We start from the raw sequence: 19309 nt of genomic DNA on the forward strand, positions 1-19309 counted from the left end.
CGTACATCAGGAACGCAGAGAAGGGTGACCCGAAGCAGGAGAGGAAGCCACATGTAATCTGACAGGCAGAGGAAGCTGAGACCAGCTTATAAAGTGCTTTCAGAGACAGCTTACATTTTGTTCTAGAAGCAATAGTTAGCTGCCATGAGTGGTTAGATCTGTGCTTCATCACTGGGGGGCGGGGGGGGAGAGACTGAGATGGGGAGCAATGTGAGACCAAGAGGTGAGGAGGAAGCAAGGTGATGTGAGTAGTGAGAAGGGGACAGTGGGGAGAAATGTTATGAAGCTAGAAACCTCAAGGCTTGGCAAGTGGTTGGACTTGTGTAGGGAAAAGGGAGAGTCAGAAGCCAAGGGAAAGCCTGAGTCACAGACACCTGGAAGAGTGATGTTACCCTTGACATAGAAACAGGACAGAAGAAGGAACTAGGGGTCTTTGGCTTCAGTACCAGAAGGATTAAGGGAAGCATCATGGCTGCTGTCTTCTCAAGCCTTTGAGGACTGGCCATGTGAATGAGGGGTTAGACTCATTCTGCCTATTCCCAAAAGAAAGGATCAGGAGCAAGTGGACAAAATTTACAAGAGCAGATTTAATCTCAATGTAAGAAGAGAAAATGTCCTTCTGTTGGGTAAGATCATAAAAATGCCCCTCACCTTTGGATGACAATTAAAGCTATCCCAAAGGAGAGTGGATTTCCACAGGAGGTAATGGGTTCCTCTTCACTAGCAGTCTTTAAACAGAGGTTGCGTGATCACTTTTTGGGGACAGTCAGGTGGGTTGCTGTCCAAGGAGGGGGTGAGCTAGTTGAGTGGAAGACTATAGAATCTCTAATAGATGTCCTTTAGCCCCTGCTTGAACACTAACCACCCTCCAAGGCTCCCCTTATCAGACTGCTCTGATTAGGAAGTCTTTTCTTCTTAGGAAGTTCTTCCTTGATGTGTTATCCACCCCTCTTGTGTTACTTTTCTCCTTTGGGGCAAGCAGTGACAGAGTGCCACATAATGTCAGGGCTGATATTCAAGCTAGTTGCTAAACAGGAGGACAAAAGTCAGCCTCTTTCCAGACAGGAGAGTTTCCCATCTCAATAATACAAAATGCAGAATTTACTGGCATAGAGAAGCCCCAGGCCACTGGGGACTGGGCTGTCAACTCCAGCCAGGCTCAGCGAGCTGCTCTGGCCACTTGATGAGAATTATACCTCAATTATTCATGGTGGAGGAAGGAAACAAGACCATGGATAACGCAAAACAGTGGCTGATCACACAAGTCAGTGATAGCCTCACTTTGAAGAGCAGAGAGGACCACAGTGAGGGGCAGAACCAGCATTCAGACCCAGGCCCTCTGACTTCAGAGTCCAGTGCTCTTTCCCACCCCCACCCTCACCCCCACACCATCCTTCATTTATGTCTGAATGGCTTTTTTCCCCAAAAGAAGAAAGGAAAGCAAGAAGGAAGGAAGATCTCCTCTTTAACTTGGCTTTACTCAGGCCCCCCAAACCATACCACAGAGGGACAGCATTAGCCTTGCAGCTTCGAGGGTGACAAAGGAAAGCCAGTGTTACTACAGACAAGCTACCTGCACATAATAGAACATTGGTTATATTTTGCTTCACTGAAGAAGCTGGAGTTGTATTTGTGACTGTTTTCCCCCCTAGTGCTATGACTTTGGCTTACGGAACAGGAGACAAAGCTACAAGACCCTTTAGAGATCAATTGCCGCTCCTCCTCTTCTCCTCCCCCCATTGTAGCCCAAGAGTTAAATGATTTCCATTGTCATTTGTGTTCTCTTGCTCAAGTACCAGATCAAGGACTGTATGAATTCTGAGAAAATGTCAATACTTAGGAGCATAGATTTAAGGCTGGAAGGAACCTTTGAGATCAGTTGCCCCAATACCATCATTTTAGAGATGGGAGAAAGAGCTCCCAACAGTCTAAGTGATTTTTCCTCAACTCACACAGGGAACAAGCTGTAAATCCAGGTAGACAACCCCTCTGGCTTCAAATCTAATGTTCTACCCACTTGCATGATCATTCAAGGATTAAACTGAACTACAGAGAACTGAAGAATAGGATCATGCTTTGGAAGAACAGAGACCCAACACTAAATATGGAGCCCCTCTCACCTAGTGGAGCAAGGGTGCTGGAACCTAAGAAGGAATTCATAGCTAATTACAGTGTATTAACAAAGCTGAGGAGGGGGAGGAAGGCCCAGAGTAGGGGATTATCAGAGAGGAGCCAAGCAGATAAAATCAGGGGATGGCAGGCTCCAAGGAGTCTTAAAGATATCTAGTCCAAAAACCTGAGCTCTCCAGAGGGGGAAGTCACATAGCAAGCTGGTGACAGACATGCCTTGAGCCGGTGCTCTTCCTGATCCTGAAAGCTTTTTGCACCATGGCTTCTTATGAGCTCTGTCAGCCAGAAATGGTCACGACTACCAGTTAGAAAGGGGAGATTCAATTAGAAATGGAGCTCGGAGTAGGAAGAACAAGAATTGTCCCCAGGGCAGACGCACAGTGCGGAGCTAGAAAATCCCTTTGACAGACACAGAGCAGCCCCACCCTTCTGAAGCATGAGCAGCAGCTGCCCTTGGTGCTGAACAGCAGTGAACTTAGAAGGCGCTTGCCCCAGGAAGCCAAGCAAGACCAACTCTGCAGAGGGGAGTGGGACCCGCCAGCTGCCCACCTTGCCAAGCGGGCACGCCTTCTACACCTCCTGGTAGAGGTTGGCAGCTTCTCTTAGCACCGATGTGTGCTGAAGGGAGACCTAGAAGTGGTTCTTTCAGGGACTTAATTGTGCATGGCTAATGGGCCGGTAAAATCTAACAACTTTGGATTCGGTCAGAAGCTTCCATGTTATCTTCATCTGCTCTCATGGTCTGTCCCCAAAAGTTTAAATTATGAAAATTACCACAATTCGCTAAAATGAGGCCCATGAACATCACGCATGGATCTCAGTGGGTTCCACAGTGTTACTGATGGAGAAGCCAGATTGACCATAAGTTCCAGTTGGGATGACAGTTTGCCCATTAACAGAGACACGGTCAATGCTGGAGGGTAGGGGTCCAGGGGGAGGACTTCTGCAGATGGTAGAATAATAAAGCCATGTCATTGATTAAATTTAATTGGCAACATCTTTTCAGCCCAATTTTGTTTTTCTCTCCTCCCCCCTCCTTCTCTCTTCCTCTCTCTCTTTTCAGAGGGTATGAACTGTATGAACAAAGATCATGGGTGCGCACATATCTGCCGGGAGACGCCCAAAGGTGGGGTTGCCTGTGAATGTAGGCCTGGCTTTGAACTTGCCAAAAACCAGAGGGACTGCACACGTAGGTAGATGGAGACTGATGTGTCAAATGCCCCCCAACCTGTCTGCTTTGCCAAAGAAAAGTGTTTCTGTGTTGCCTTGTTCATGCTGCCATTGTTTTCCAGAGACCAAGATCATCAGCTAGCCTTGGGGTCGGGATAACTTGTAGCCTGGTAATCAATGGATTAGGTATAAAGATTCAGGCCATAAAGTCTTTGGTTCCCACTCTTTTGAGGGGCTCCTTTTCGATTTCCTTTTCCCTGGAAACAACCAAAATCTGTTCTTGGAACCAGAAATGCAGTACAACAGAGTGAACGTTGGTAGTGTCTCTTTGGGGGACATAGAATTTCCACCTAAATTCTCCCTTAAAATGGAACTCATGTGGGAAACTATGAAATCTAGGGCCCAGATGAGCTGATATTTTTGCATGTAGAGTCAGGCTAAAAGAAAAGGATTAAGAACATACATGTCAACAGGAAGACATGAAAAGCCAGGGGCACAAGGCAGCAATGGTTTGACCTGGATATGTCATTTATATCTCCAGAACTCCTGTTAACAGTATTAGATTACAGACCAGGAAACCTCCAAGTAAAACAAATGAACTCACTACACTGAAGTTAGTGTTGCTTTTTAAAACAGGATTCCACAATTTTGGTTTGGATTTGAGAGCAAGGGGAAGCTTGCAAGACTAAGGATACCCATTTAATTGGCCTTCCCATGCATCTGAAATTTTCACCCCAACCTGTGTCTCCAGATACCTGGCTAGAGAGGCTGCCAGATTGTAGCTTCTTTTCTTAGACCATTAAATACCAGGACTTGAATATTCCAAGACCCATGATTTCCTCAGTGAGGGTCCTGCCCGCTCCGATTTAGATCACAGTTTATCCCCATACACTGTCCATAGATGGCCTTTGAGAACTATCATCATCCTAAATCTAGCCTAGTGAGGTTCTGCCTCTCTGGATTTAGTTACACTTGGCCTACTGGGGCAGGCACACAATCAGTCCATCACTGCTAGACAGATTTCAAAGTCCTTTCAGCCTGGAATAACCCATCAGCACTTGGGTTTCCTTGGGACAGGTTTCTAGATCCCAGGATTACCTTTAACATGATGAAGCTTTAGAGTAATACCTAATGGAAGATGGCCAAACTAAATAATATACAGTAATAAAGAATAATTATATTTCTTACTTTGTACTCAAAGAGCTTTATCCACAAATAAGATCTGATAAAAAAAAATCAGAAAAGACTATTTTCCAGCCTTATTCAGTTGGCTAATGGGATATGCTGACTTGAGGCCATTTTTAGAAGATAGGTTACCCTGCCATCTGTCTTAAAAGTCATATTGCCAGGTTCCCTCCCCGATTCCCCAATTCCCACCCCTCCGACACAGTTATACTGTAAGGAAAAGGAAATGGTTCAGGTCATTAATCTTGTCACAGAAATTCACCACTGATAAATTCTTTTGTTGCCATTCTGGTCTCAGATCTTGAGGAACTTGGCAGCATAATCCAGCATAAAAGATTCCCCAAAGGAATGCTCACGGTGTAAGGGGAATAACATATCCATAGATACTTAGGAACATCAGGCATCTCAGCCACCATGTTCTGCTCTGGCTTGATTCTTCTCTTTCCTCCAAACAGTTTTCTCTATTGAAATTAGGATGCTGGTTCATTTGCAAACATCAGAAGGAAAAGCCTTGCTTTTTGTTTTTATGTGCTAGCTGCATAGAGCCTCAGCAGGACAGAGAGAAACACTAGCCAGAACTGTTAACCTTGCCATTTCCCATAACTCAGCTGTACTTCCTTCCTTGATACATATTTATAATTTAATACAGAAAAACATTTGTCCTCTAAAAAGTCAAAAGAAGAGACAGAATTACAGGTAAACACTGTCATATATCTATAAGGAGTAGTAAATTATTAATCCTTATCCAATGTATCTTCCACCTTGAAAATGTATTTTGCAAAGGAGATATTTGCTCCTCTGGCCTATCATTAAATTTATTGGACAGTCCTCCACTTGGAGATGGTTCTTTTACAAGAAACATGACACCATTTAGCTTCCCATTGCTATTTGAAAGCGATGAGGAACAAAATGTCTAAGAAAATCACTGATCAGGGACCTTAAGGAGCAGGAGTAGCAAAGCTTAAACCTCAAATCAAGTCATTTTGGCCCTGGATATTTTTAAATGAGGCTTTTATTCACTCAGTCAATGCTATTTGGCCCAGGGAATCCTATAGAGAACCAAAGAATAAATAATATTCATAGTTTCCTAAGAAGGGTTAATGGCATGCAGGATGGTGCCTGCATTTTTTCAGGCACATCCTCCAAAAAATAGTGTTTTTCAATCTTTCTAAAATTCCAGTGATCATATCCTGCCTGTCTTCCCCCACCTTAAAAGAGCTGAATGACATGTGCCCATTTTTTCCCAGTTAAAATGAACCAAAATGAGTTATTAAAATGGGGGCAGGGAAAGTTTCCCAGAATTTCTTGAGATCATTAGAGCTCTCTTAGACATTCCAAGCTCAAAGTTGGGTCCAAAAGACAAGACTTAACATTTACAGCTGATTTTTGGTCTCTATGAGAATCCAAGGGTATCTTTTCTGAATTATTTATAATGCACAATATTTAAATTCCAGTGCAAACAATGGATATTCTTCCCCACCCCTCCTCCTCCCCTAAGCATGCTGAGTCTGAATTGGCCCTTTGCCGGTAGAGTACTGGGCCAAATGTGGAGAAGCAGAGGTTTCTGGAGCTATGCCATTGGTATGGAGGTCTCATCAGTAATGAATTCCTCAGTGAAGGCAGTGGTCAGGTCTAGATCAGAGTCCTATGACCCTCTGCCCTCACACTCACTTCAGGTGATCCGTCAGAAGCTAAAACTACTGACTAAGAGGATCTCTGACAACCTGAAAAAAGACACCAGCTAAAGAAGGAAGGGCTGAGAAGGTGATCTCAGGGATGAAGCTACCATTGACCTTGGAACAGAGAAGCAATATTGCCTGCCCCATTGCTCTGGGAACCAGCATAGCCAAGTGGCTGCAAGAGTCTACATACTCTCTATGTATGTCTCAACACTCACAGAGCACAAAAACAAACACATAAGGAAGTCACCCAAATCACCAGGCTGCCCGAAACTCCTTGTTCTTCACAAAGAGCCTCAAGCCCAGAAGTTCAGATTCTCCCTGCATTTATGTGTTGCCTTTTAGGCTGCCTAAGAAATTGAGAAAGGTTAATGCCTCCTGAGAACTTTGTCTCCAAAGATCAAGTTCCATGACTTTCTCATTGGTAATCCTTTAGGAACCCTTTTGGGTTGCTGAGAAGGACACCATGTAGGGTATTCTGAATTAGGACTGCTCTGAATTAAGGAAGTTCAGTAAGACCACAGGGAGCATTTGTGGTACAAACCACAGCTCCCTGCATAGCAAACCAATGTGCAAGAAAAGTTCCTCAGTTCTGGAGGAAAAGCAGTGCTCCCTGGGATAAGCATGGGCAGTGTTTTGAAAGACCCAATTAATTTAGTTCAATTCAACATGCATACATTAAGTGCCTACTATGTGACAGACATTGTGCTAGATGCTGGACATAGAAAGACAAAAAGAAAATAGTCTCTACCCTCAAAGAGCCTGTTTTCTATTGAAGGGAAAAACACGTAACGTATGCAGGAAAAACACTACCCATTGTCTTGGAAGCAAGCACATAGTAGTCATTTAATATTAAGCTTTGATGCTACAGTGTGATGGGGAGGAGGCATTTAAAGGTGAAACGCTGATGTAAAAGGAGTTAATGTTCCCTACTTAAGTTATCAGTTTCTGCAGGTCAGAAAGATAAGAGCATTGGCAGCATTTCAGAGCCTTGCTCAAAGCCCTAAATGATGTCAGGAATATTTGAATTTTTCCTGGACCTAGAAAACACCTGGTGGCAAGCAACAATGATGTCCCTGTCCCTGGGCCTGTTCCCTATCCCTGGGGATTTCTGATGGCACCCCCACCTCTATGTAGCCAGGTTACTTCTTAATTAAGAATGTACCTCTACTGGGGACAAGAGAAAGCTGGTCCCAGACCAATCAGCTCCACCCATCAGGTGCTAAAAGTGGATAGAGATAGGCAATAAAGGGAAAGAACCAAGGCCATTGCTATTCAGATAGCAAGTCTCCAGCCATTGGGTTAGTTCCCTATTTACCTTTCAAAGAATTTGGCCTTGGAAATTGGTCCTCTAAGACTGAGGAATCATGTCCCTGTGATTTTGGCAAAGCCAGAAAATGCTCTGTTCCATATAGGAACTGAAGCCATGACAAATCACATTCGTAGTACAACTGGTATGCTGTGAGCATCTTGGGGAAGCATGGAACAGTAAAGTAGAAGTAATTGCTTTTTTTCTGAAAGATTATTTTCTTCATGAAACTTGCCCTTCAGCATTATGACAGACTTAGACCCTCATGAATTTTGTTCCTGATTAATATAGACAATTTCATTCAATTTTTTTTTTTTTAGTCAGTGGAAATAATGCCCACCCAAATTCTGATCTAAAATTCCCTAAATTACTTAACAACTTCTGAGTAGCTAAAAAAATTAATGGATTTACCAGATTAAACTTAATCAATTCAAACATCAATGATGTCGAATGATGATCATTCAGATACAAATTAACCATCCATAAGAAAAGGGTTGACCAAGCAAATCAAAACAAAGGGTGAAATGTCAGTAGAAAGTGAGGGAGGGAAGAAGGAAAATTTAAGTTATTTAAGAAGACAAATTATTTTGAAACATCCTAAAGCCACTCTGGAAGCATCAGGCTCAAACAAATGAGCAATATGCTAATTATAAATAATTGTTATCAGTCTATTAAAGTTGATCCCTCAAGGAATGCAACTAGAAAACCTAGTTTTGTTTATTCCAGATGCTTACTTTCATCTCCTTCTTTGGAATTCAATATTATTGCATTTCTTCAAGAACAAAGCAGAAGGGAGACTTTTTCACCAGTTCTGTGCCCTCTCCCCATGGCTACTCCAAATTCATAGATTTTTACTCTCTATTTCTTAGACTAGTTCAATCCATGAATAGCTGGATCATATGGCATGTGCTAATCATGAGACATTATAAGAACATTATTTAATATCAACTTTATAAGAACATTCTAGTGCTCTAAATGGAATTGCCTTCAGCTGCACTAGATTTCAGAACTAACATTTGGGTTATTAGGGCTTAGGTCTATTCTTCAAACTTAGAAAGTATTATCAGGAAAGAAAAAGAATATTCTGCATGAAATGAAAAATAATCTAACTCTCACTGGCAGGTCATTCCTTCCTTCCCCTCCAAAATGTTCTAGAAATGGCAAGAGTTGTTTTTTCCCTAATGAAGGAATATTTTCAAAGGTTTTAGGAACTGTGGGGCAAGCTAAAATTATCTAGTAATGCCCCATCCCAATTTTCTTAATGAAGAAAGAGCCTGATAAATTTTCTTTAAAAAGATAAAATTGACAAGAGGTGAGGGAAATAAAAAAAGGTGATGATGTTAATCTAACCAAGAATGAATCTTCACAATGTTAATTATCTTTGGCTTTTATAGACCATTAATTATGATAATTATGATAATAATAATAACAACACGACCCAAACAAAAACATAAACTAATCGTTTTTGTTATCATTCTGTTTATATACACACGTACATTTTGGGTATAACTAGTAACCTGTAACTATGGAAACGGAGGCTGCCAGCACACCTGTGATGACACTGATACGGGGCCTGTATGTGGCTGTCATCAGAAGTATGCTCTCCACTCCGATGGCCGGACATGCATCGGTAAGTAAAACACTGCTTGAAGCCCATGTTGTTACCCGCTGCCATAGGACAGAACAAGCCCTTTCCTATCGAGTGAGATCAGAACCACTGGGCACAAGGAGGGGACTCAGGCAAGCCAAGGATGCCAGGAGCAGTTAGCTGATACCAAATTTCCAAAAGAGAAGAGCCAGAGAAGCGCTTGGCCGGCATGTTTGGTGGCACACGCCCACTTTGCCAGGGACGGGAACCATTCCATACTGCCTTTACTAATGTCATTTAAGAGCTTGGAGCGAGGAGTTCCTTGGGCATTTTAATCCCTTCAGCGTGTGGCTAGGTTCATTCTCGGGATCTGCTCATTTGTTGCATGTTACATGTTGCTATAATGTTTAAACAGCCAAGAGCCCAATAATGAATGTCCTAGACATTGACCATAGTCCAAAATGGTATCTAAGTCACGGTGAGAGTGGTTTGCATGACGTATCTAAAGTGTCACTTGTGTTCTTCATTCATTTTGGGAACTCTAGAAAGAAAGAGATCCCTTTTGGTAACTAATCTATTTGAGAAGACCTAATGGACCTGGTCTATTTTTAAATTGGCCATTCTAATTCCTGTGGTGTTTTCCTAGGTATCAGTCAAAAGGTAAATTTTATCAAAGAAACAAGAGAAAGCCTAGCGATGATATCAGACAGTGTTTGGCTAGGAGAAGGAAGAAGAAGGGGCCTTGTATTGTTTCTCATTTCCCAGCCGATATAAAGCGATGTACCCTTCCCCTCCTTCTCACCACGGATTTTCAACTATGTGAATCTGCTTCTACAAAAGAGGTTTCCCTTGCATAATGCTGAATTTCTTGCACAGAATTGCTTTTTTACTCTTTATTTTTACAGTCTGTAATCTCTTTCCTCCTGGTGCATATTCCTGAGCCAGACCCTGAATATTTCTACTGGTTTCATAATATGACTAAACCTCTTTTATTTATCTGAAAATATTTGAAGATAATGGAATTTTATTTGAAAACAATGACAATTTTTAAATATGAGAAACAGGATTTTCAGAGTTCAATGACACTTCCGAAACTTCCTCTCTCTCTCTCTCTCTTTCTCTCTCTCTCTCTCTCTCTCTCCCCCTTTAACTAAATTAGAGGACCAAAGCTAAGTTCGGTTTGATGGGGGAAAGAGGGACCAGTTCTTATTTGGGTCTCTGTGCTGTCTATCACGGATGCTCTTTGGTAACTGCAAAAGGGCTGTAGCAGGGGATTCCCAGAGCACGCCCGCCAGGAAGGGTTGGGGGAGGCACGGCAAATCCGTGCCAGCTTTCCTGCCAACATCTGCATGCTGTGGAAAGGGCAGAGGCTTTAGTCCTGGGACGGAAAGCCACAGTGTGCTCATGCTGTCCCCCCCACTACTGTCCCCACTCCCATCCCTGTGACCTGCCCTCACCCTGCCCTTCTGTGTAGTATCTTCTTAGAGAACACTTTTACTTCATTATCCCTGCTTTCTGGTGATGGTTCCTGATTGCCTGTCTTGTCTGAGAACTGACGTACATTAATGATTTTCAAGAGCCAAAAACAAAACAAAACAAAACAAACAAACATAAAGCCTCTATTGCAGCCTGATCCCATCTAGAACCTGTTTCCGACCCTCTCATTACAACTGACCCATTGCAATGTAGTCTTGCCCCCGATCTCTGTCTGCCCCCAGCCCCAGCCTCCTCTGTCCATCTCCACATCCTCGGTGTTTGCCGTCTTCGGTGCTGCATATTCTGGGCACCGCTGCCGGAATGCAAACACCCACAGTGCCAGGGGGACGCTCTGGCTCTCTGTCTAACACATTTGTCTTTGTTCTGCTGACTTATCCTCATGCTCCCCCTTTTCTTTTCTTTCTCCATTTTTCTTTTCTTCTTTTTTTTCTAAAATGTTTGCTGCATGTGAAAGTGCCTACTTACATTTGTTTTTTAAAGTAACATTCCCTGCCCTCCCCTTTTGCCTCTTCCCTACCCCTCCTTCAAATCATTTTATTTACCCAGCTGCTGCTTCCCTCCGGGTTTGCCTGGATCAGAAGCCTTTCCATTTCTTTTGCTTACTGATCGTCCTTTCCCCGCTTCTTTCCTACCTTGGGAATGACTATTCCATGTATTTCTAAGCTAGCAGAGGAAGGCAACCCAACTAACCTTTCCCATGATCCTCTGGGAAGCTTCTCCATCCTGCCCCAAAGTCCTGCCTACTAGGAATAACCTTCTTTGTCATCTCTTCCCTTTCTGCTGCATGCTCCTAAAATCACTAAATCACTAAGTCTTCCCTTGTCTCTCCTTGAATGTGTAGCACGTAGTGTCCTATAGACAACCAGGCAACCAGCACTGCCCAAAATGGTATTGGTTTTGGTTGTGTATGTGTGTATGTATGTAGGTATGTGTGTATGTGTGTGTGTGAGAGAGAGAGAGACAGAGAGACAGAAACAAAGACAGAGAGATAGATGGGTACAGAGAGAAACAGAGAGAGACAGAGGAGAGGGGAAGAGACAGATAGACAGAGGAAGAGACGGGGGGGGGCACAGAGAGAAACGGAGAGAGACAGACAGAGGAGAGGGGGAAGAAAGAGAGAGAGACAGAGAGAGAGACACAGAGAGAGACTGAGACCAAGACAAAGAGAGACAGAGGACAGGGAGAGAGACAGAGAAGACAGGGAGAAGGAGGGAGAAAGAGAGAGACACAAGAGAGAGAGAGACAGAGACAGAAACACAGAGACAGAGTCAGAGAGACAGAGACAGAGAGAGTATGAGAGAATTGTTTTTTGTTTGTATGTCTATTTTGTTTTTGTTTGTTTGTTTAATTTGCATGCCTGTTTGACACAATTTTATGTCATTGTGTACCAGACCCATGCCCTCCCATCACCGGATCCTCTGCTCTTCTCTCCTTGTCTCGTGCCCACAACTTTCAGACCTTGGTCCTCTCCAGGAGACGCCTTATTTTCTGTCACCACTGGTCTGTTTTTAAGTGTCTATGGCATTACTGTCTCCCTGAAGTACTGGGCACTCTCCCACCTGGACTTGTTTCACGTGTACCTGTCTCCTGGTTCGTGCTCTCGTTTCTCATCCTTTCTTTCTCCCCTTTCACTTCTACTTCCCTTCAGCCTTTAAAACAGTCTCAAAGGGATTTGCCCCCTTGCAGGGCTTAAGCACTCTCATGACTCACTTCTTGGTCTTGGTTGGTCAAGGCCAAGAAACTGTCTTAGGCAGTGGAAAACTGGGCTTCTCATTAACCAACTGCTCCGTATTTGTCCCTTACTTGTGTTTTAGAGAAGGATGAGGCTGCAATTGAGAGTACTGAGTTCAATACCACGTCAGTAGCTGATGTGGACAAGCGGGTGAAACGGCGCCTTCTCATGGGTAACACTTTTCTTCCACTTCCTTTGTTGTGCTGACACTTTTCTCTATGTGTGTGCGTGTGTGTGTGTGTGTGTGTGTGTGTGTGTGTGAGAGAGAGAGAGAGAGAGAGAGAGAGAGAGAGAGAGAAAGAGAGAGAGAGAAAGACACAGAGAGAGACAGAGAGAGAGACAGAGAGAAACAGAGAGAGAAAGCGAGAGAAAGAGAGAGAGAGACAGAGCGAGAGAGAGAGAAACAGAGAAAGAGAGGAAAAGAAAGAAAGAGAAGAGGAGAGGGAAGAAGGGAAAGGGAGGGGGAGGGGAGAAAGAAAGAGAGAGGAAAAGGAAAGGGAAAGAAAAAAGAGGGAAAGAGGGGAAAGAAAGAGAAAGGGAGGGAAGGGAGGAAGAAAGAGAAATGAAAGAGCATGTGTATGTGGAGTTTTGCTCTTGGACTGAGCTCATCTTTTCCTTTTTTTTCTTTTTAAAATTTTCCTTGTAAAATTTTCACCTACCTCAAATTTATTCATGTGCTCCCCTTCCCTTCCTCCCTCCCCCACCCCCACCACCCATAAGCCAGAGCTAATGAATGCCCGGTGATCTCTGCCTATAACAAAATGTTTGCAGTTAACGCCTTACTAATGTCACTGATCCAAGCAAAGTCACACTGAGGCACAGCAGCAAAATCCTAACACTATAGATTAGAGAGCTAAACGGCATGTTTCTGATCCTTATTTCCCCAAGTGGATAGAAAAGCACCACCTAACTGGTTCATATTCCAGGAAAAAATCATTGTCTAAATCCCCATTGTCTAAATGCCTGTGACACTTAAAATGATCACATCATTCATCCCATCTATTCATTAATCCATACCACCATTCATCCGATAAACATTTGCTGTGTGGCTACTTATATAAGATGTTATCCTAAGCATTCCCAGTAGTGGGATGTTATTAAGACCCTCTACCTGTTTTAAGAAACTCACAATTTAACTAGGGAATGACACAGACACAAATAATTCTAAGTCAAAATATCGCAAATACACTGGAGAGACAGTGTCACTTAATATTTGCTGAAATACAACAAGAGTTCAGATGTAGGAGATGCTCCAGCTGATAGAAGAGAACAGAGAAGCTTGCCTTATGAAGAGGCCAAAATGTGAAAAATCAGGATTTACAGAATGGGAGGAGTTATAAGGCACTTTAGAAGTTACATAGTCCTCCTGGGAAAAGAAATTTGACCAGGATCCCATCAGTAGAATCAGGCAGGTCAGAGGCTCAGAAGCAAGTTATCTGAATTGGAAACTAGAGTTCTAACTGGATTGGACAAGATCATCTCAAAGGTTCCTTCCAGCTTTAAACTTCTGTGACTGACTGATTAAAGGTTTGGTGAAGTCTAAGAGCAAGTAGCAATGTCTTGAGCCACCAGAGGAAAGATTTCTTGAGTTGAAACATGAAGTCCATCTAAAACAATAACCCTAATGATTAAAACAGAATTTATTTATTTTTTACTGAAGCAATTGGGGTTAAGTGATTTGTCCAGATCACACAGCTAGGAAGTGTGAAGTGTCTGAGACCAGATTTGAACTCAGGTCTTCCTGACTTCATGGCTGATGCTCTATCCACTGCACCACCTAGCTGCCCCCAAAACAGAACTTTAGAACCTAGTCCACTTCAAGTGGAGAACAACCCCCAAATCTCAGATTTGCAGAATCAGAAGGTGGCTAGAAATCTGAACAAGATCTCCTGTGTGGGATCTCTGGTAACTCACTGGTCCCCAGTCTTTTCTTAAAGACTACACTAAGGGAGCAGCCTTTTCCTTTACCTCCTTGCCTTCCCTGGAGTACTGATCTCCAGGATCCCAGAATACAGAGTCTGGGACTTGGAGGTTTCTGTTTTTAATGTCCTCCTACCATACAGAGCTGAACATCTTTCCTATGTAAGGAATAAGACTTGTAGAATTGGAGATGGATGCTTGCAATCCAAATGAGACAGCTCTGGCCACCTAGTTTGGAAGGAACCCACAAGGAAAGGTCTGGCTCTTCCTGGGCTATGTTTGAAATATGGTAGAATGAAATGAGGGAGAGGACCCTATTCAGTCTCATACATCTAGAACTGGAGAAAGGGTAGAATAGGGGTTCCTAGTTATCAGGCAAAGGAAAGCCTTGTTCAGGTGTGGATTGAACTCATTGATTACTGAGGTCTTAAATCCCGTGGCTCAGATTCAGTGGGCATTTATTAAACAGCAGCTCTCTGCCAGGCACTATGCTGGGGGCAGAGAGGACTAAGACCCAAATCAAGCAGTTCTGGTCTTTAAGGAGCTTTTCACAGAGACATTCTGAGATCACTGGTGTGGAAGTTAAAGGAAGTTTCATGAAAGTGAGGACCTTGAGAAAGGGGCCTTAGAAAGGTTAGGAGCCACGTGGAAAAGATGATCAGGGAAGACATCCCAGGCTAGGGGGAACAAAGGCACCAAGGCAGGTGTGAGTATGTAGTATGCACAAGGTCAGGCTAAACTGGAAAATGATTTGGATAGGCAGTGGGGAAATGAATGCAGGCTTTCCTGTGTGAGACCAGGCAATCACCTCACTTCTCTGGGCCACACTTTGCTCATCTATAAAGCTTGGAGAGCTTGGAATAGATGATTTCCTAGGTTCCTTCCAGCTTTGAAATGACAAGCTATTGTGATTTTTAAAGTAGTTGAAAATATTATTAGAAAAATAAGATGAATTCTGTCTTGGGAGAGGAGGCTCAAAAGTCAAGAGAAGGAGTCTAAACTCCAGTCATTGTCAGATGGGGAAATATCACGGATTTCTAAAAGGGGGCACAATGGCAGCAGTACCTTAGGAAGAGACTCTGGAAGCAAGTGCAGAATGGCTTGGTGGAAGACTAGCCCCAACTTAGAGTAGCATGATGGGGAAGTGACTGAAGCAGGAGGCCCGATTCCTCTGTTACTAACCTCTGCGGCTTTGGATACGATGCAGGCCTTGAGGGGAGGCCAAGTTATACCCCTTGTACAAGAATGAGATGAGAGGGGTGGAATGGAAGGCTGCTTTCTGCTCTGGCAGTCTGTTCAGTCCTAAATTGGAGCTGGGCTTTGAAGAATAGGAAAGGGCTTAGCAGGTGGGTTTGGAAGGAAAAAGCTTCAAAGGGACAAGGGGCAGCACAAAGCAAGGCAGACTGTGGGGAGAATACATGTCCAGAGAACAGTGAGTGGGATGAAGGCTGAGTGAAAAGGAGGAATGAGAGAGAAGGCTAGAGGGAGAGGATGATGGCAGAAGTGGAGGCTCTCAGCAGTGGGCAGCGTAAAGTCCTCAAGGTCTTGTGCAAGGGGCCGTGGGCTCGGAAGGAAGAAGCCTTGTAGAGGGGAAGGCTCCAGGAGTAGGCCCCCAGTGCATTGTGGGGACTGAGGGCCCGAGTGACCTCCCTCAATTAAAGTGAGGAACATGGATAGTCAGGAGGAGAACTCAGTCTTTGGTCTCACAATCCACTGCATTCTGGCATTGGAGGTCACAGGAGCCCCAGCCACCTTCATCCCTCTTCTTGGCCTTGGACCGGCTTCTAGATCCAGTTTGTGAGGGCCAGTGGTGATGGTGGCTGCTATCCTTAGGGCCTATCAAACATCCTCCATCCATTACTTCATTGATTCCGAGTCACAGCTCAGTCAGATAGATGGATCACATACCTCCCTTTACAGAGGACCAGAGGGGACCAAGTCACCCATCCTCTAAGTGTTGAGACTGGGATTGGGACCATTTAAAGCTCCTCAGTTCCTCTCCCCACTTCTCCCTTCTCAGAACTGTTTGCATAGGGACAATGTAGATCCCCTGTGGGACTCCATGCATTTACCAGAACTCCAACTATTGTTCCCGAGTGTATGAGCAAAACTCCAAAATGGCTTCAAACCGAAACTCGCAGACGCCTTCCTTCGGGATCACCAGGAGCCCTCCATGGATACAGACTTAGACTTTTGCTTACTAGACACTCAGAGCAGCCAAAGGTTCACTCCCTGGTCACGAGCCTCGGCTGGTCCTCGGGCAGCGGGCACCGGATCCTTTCCCAGGCAATGCTCGGCACTTTGCCAGCTTTCTGGGATCTGATGGTGCAACCTTTGAGAGCAGGGGCAGGAGCATCAGAGCAAGATGAGAGCAGGGACCTTTACCTTACCAGTACTATGTAATATTATATCTGTGTGCATATATACACAGATATAATACTATATAGTACTAATCACCATCATCCAAAGAGCCAAGTGGGTGTGTTGGACAATCCCTCTATGGCCGTGGTCATGGGACAGCCCCACATGAGGGGACAAAGCTCAGCAGCATTGACAAAGATTTGCTTAGAGAGCCGGGGGACAGGAGGTCCTAGAAAGTAGCCAGAAAGCCTGGGTTTGGAGGCCAGACTTGTACACTGACCGGGGAGCTTCAGTTTAATTCACAGACATAAATTAAGCATTTACTGTGTGGCAGGCACTGCTCGGAGTTGGGAATACCAAGACAGCATTTACCAAACAGTTCCTACCCACCAGGACTTACATTCTGGTGGTGGGCGGTGGGGGAGAAGGATGTATGTATACAAGGAAGTAAAAGAAAAGGATATACAAAGTAATTTTTGAGAGAAAGAGTGGGAGGGCGGAGTGGTTGGGAAAGGTCTTGTGTAGCACTCAGCCCCTAAACTTTGAAGGAAGACTAGATGAGAAAGAAATACCTGGCAGGCATGAGAGACCCTTAGTGCAAAAACAGAGAGGTGGGAAATGAACACAGGGTACAATCAGCAGCTGAGAGTGCAGGAAGGGGAATAATGTGGCATAAGATGGAGAGGGAGGTGGGAGCCAATGGCAGATTCAGGCTTTTGTGTTCTCTCCTAGAGGTAAGTCGATTTATTTAATGGTTACGATAGTGATGGCTTCCATCTAGATAATTTTTTTTTCCAGTGATAGGGTATCCTCTTTGTCTCTGAATCCTCTGTACTTGGCACAGTGTTGGGTGACTAGGAAGCATTTCACTGATGATTATTGCCTGCCTTTGTGGTGTGGGACTCACATGAGACAATGTCTGGAAACCTTAGCAATCTTCAAACAGTGGAACAATCCCAGCTACTGGGATTCTCCCAGTTGATCTCTATCTCCTTGTCTATAACGTTACAACAACATTGTCATTCCTCCTCTCTGGCTATCCATGGGGATCTGATCAACTCTAACAGATAAAAAGAATCATTTTCTGTAGAGTATCCTTGAGAGAAAGTGTGGCTGTGCTCATACTTTCTAGAGGCAGGGAGCTGATGGGACAGAGGCTGGCTTCCATTCAGGACAGAACTGGCTTCAAATCTTAAATCTGAAGCCAGGGAAGAGGGTATTGCCCTTTTGGGAGAATAGCATACTCACTGCTACAGCCACTAACTAATCAACAGGTACTTATTAAATACTCACTATAGGACCAGAACAGACATTAGACACTTATATAATCTAATATTCTTTGAATTAGGGAAAAACCCACATTGACCTAGCCCTGTCACAGAAAAAGCCTCGAAGGATATTTGAGAGGTCTTGTCTAAATCCCTGCAAAAATGGTTGAATCCTTGCTAGAGTGCGCCCAACTCTTGGCCATCCAGCTTCTACTCATGCACATATGTACAGTGTCAAAGAACTCATTATTTGCCAAAGCAAATCCATTCCACTGTAGAACAGCTCTGATTTTTATGAGGTTCTTCCTTGAAATGAGCCAAAAATGGCTCTCTGGAACCTTCTGGTCAAAAAGGAACAGACATTTATTGATAAGCATCCACTGAGCACATCCCACTGAGTAAGACACTGGGAGAGCTACACAGTTTAGAAAAAAGGGGAGTCTTCCCCCTTGTAGAGTTCATAACCTTGGGGTGAAGGGTGATACTATCAACCTTGCTATTACACTATACATATGTCAGAGAGGGCCAAAATGCTAAGTAAAGTCCCAGGTTTGGGGGTAGAGATATTTGAAGGTAAGAGTGGAGGTCAGTCTTGACAGCAAGATTTGGAATGGTTTCATGGAGGAGGTGACAGGTGAAATAATGGAGGGAGGGGATGATGAAGAGTGGGAAGAGAGAAGGGAAGACCACTAGACCCACAGAACATTCTGCACCCAGAGGCAAAAATGGGCAGGGAATGTATAAAGTGAAACAGTTTAGATGAGCGGAAGGAGGAGCATCAGGTGAAATAAGCACTAGTGCTCCTTGGTCCTTCCCTGCCCACCTCCCCTGAAGCCTTCTCCATCAGTCACTTCCCTTCTTTCTCATCTCTCACTGCCATCCTGAAAACGTGTCCCCTTCATCTGGCAATCACAGCAAGTCTGTTTCTCTTCAAATCACTTCAACAAGACAGTGTCCGAGGTGTTGGGGTTCAGAGAGAAACAAATGACAAAGGAATGTATATTCCATGGGAAACACAAGGTAATCTGAGAAGAGTAAAAGCAGAAACTCCTGGAGGAATAAGAAAAGGCTCCCAAGTTGAGCCAGGGTCACAAAACTAGTAAATGTCTGAGGCTGTATTTGAAGTCAAGTCTTCTCAACTCCAGACTAGCACCCTACAGCCCTTTAACTGTAAAATAATGATCATAACACTTGTACCACCCCCTCAAGATGTTACTGTGTGGAAATCAAAGGAGATACTGTTTATAAAGTGCTTTGTGAGCAGCAAAACACCTCGGAAACACTTAAGAAGGGGATGCCAAGGGTGGAGTGGGGGGTAACCCCAGGAAAGTTTTTTAGTTTCCCTGTTGACAAAGTGCCAGGGGTTGGGTTCAGTCTTTTCCAGGACATTTGGACTCCTATTCTGACCTGAATTAAGATCCTAGCCCTAACCCTTCCTAGATTGGATGGCTTGGGGTGGGGAGCCACATC

General features: G+C 44.0%; 1 protein-coding gene across 2 annotated transcripts in view; it reads left to right on the plus strand.

The window, feature by feature from the left end:
• Positions 1 to 19309, plus strand: part of SCUBE1 (signal peptide, CUB domain and EGF like domain containing 1) — a 221684-nt gene that overhangs the window by 123306 nt on the left and 79069 nt on the right. Inside the window, exons 5-7 of one of the 2 annotated variants that reach the window (XM_051962306.1) lie at positions 3194 to 3319; positions 8987 to 9103; positions 12373 to 12462. In XM_051962306.1, coding sequence (XP_051818266.1) covers positions 3194 to 3319; positions 8987 to 9103; positions 12373 to 12462 — 333 coding nt within the window. The remainder of the gene's footprint in view (positions 1 to 3193; positions 3320 to 8986; positions 9104 to 12372; positions 12463 to 19309) is intronic. The other variant, XM_051962305.1, reaches the window with a different exon arrangement.

Source organism: Antechinus flavipes, chromosome 5 (genome assembly GCF_016432865.1).
Source record: "Antechinus flavipes isolate AdamAnt ecotype Samford, QLD, Australia chromosome 5, AdamAnt_v2, whole genome shotgun sequence".
Classification (NCBI taxonomy): Eukaryota; Metazoa; Chordata; class Mammalia; order Dasyuromorphia; family Dasyuridae; genus Antechinus; species Antechinus flavipes.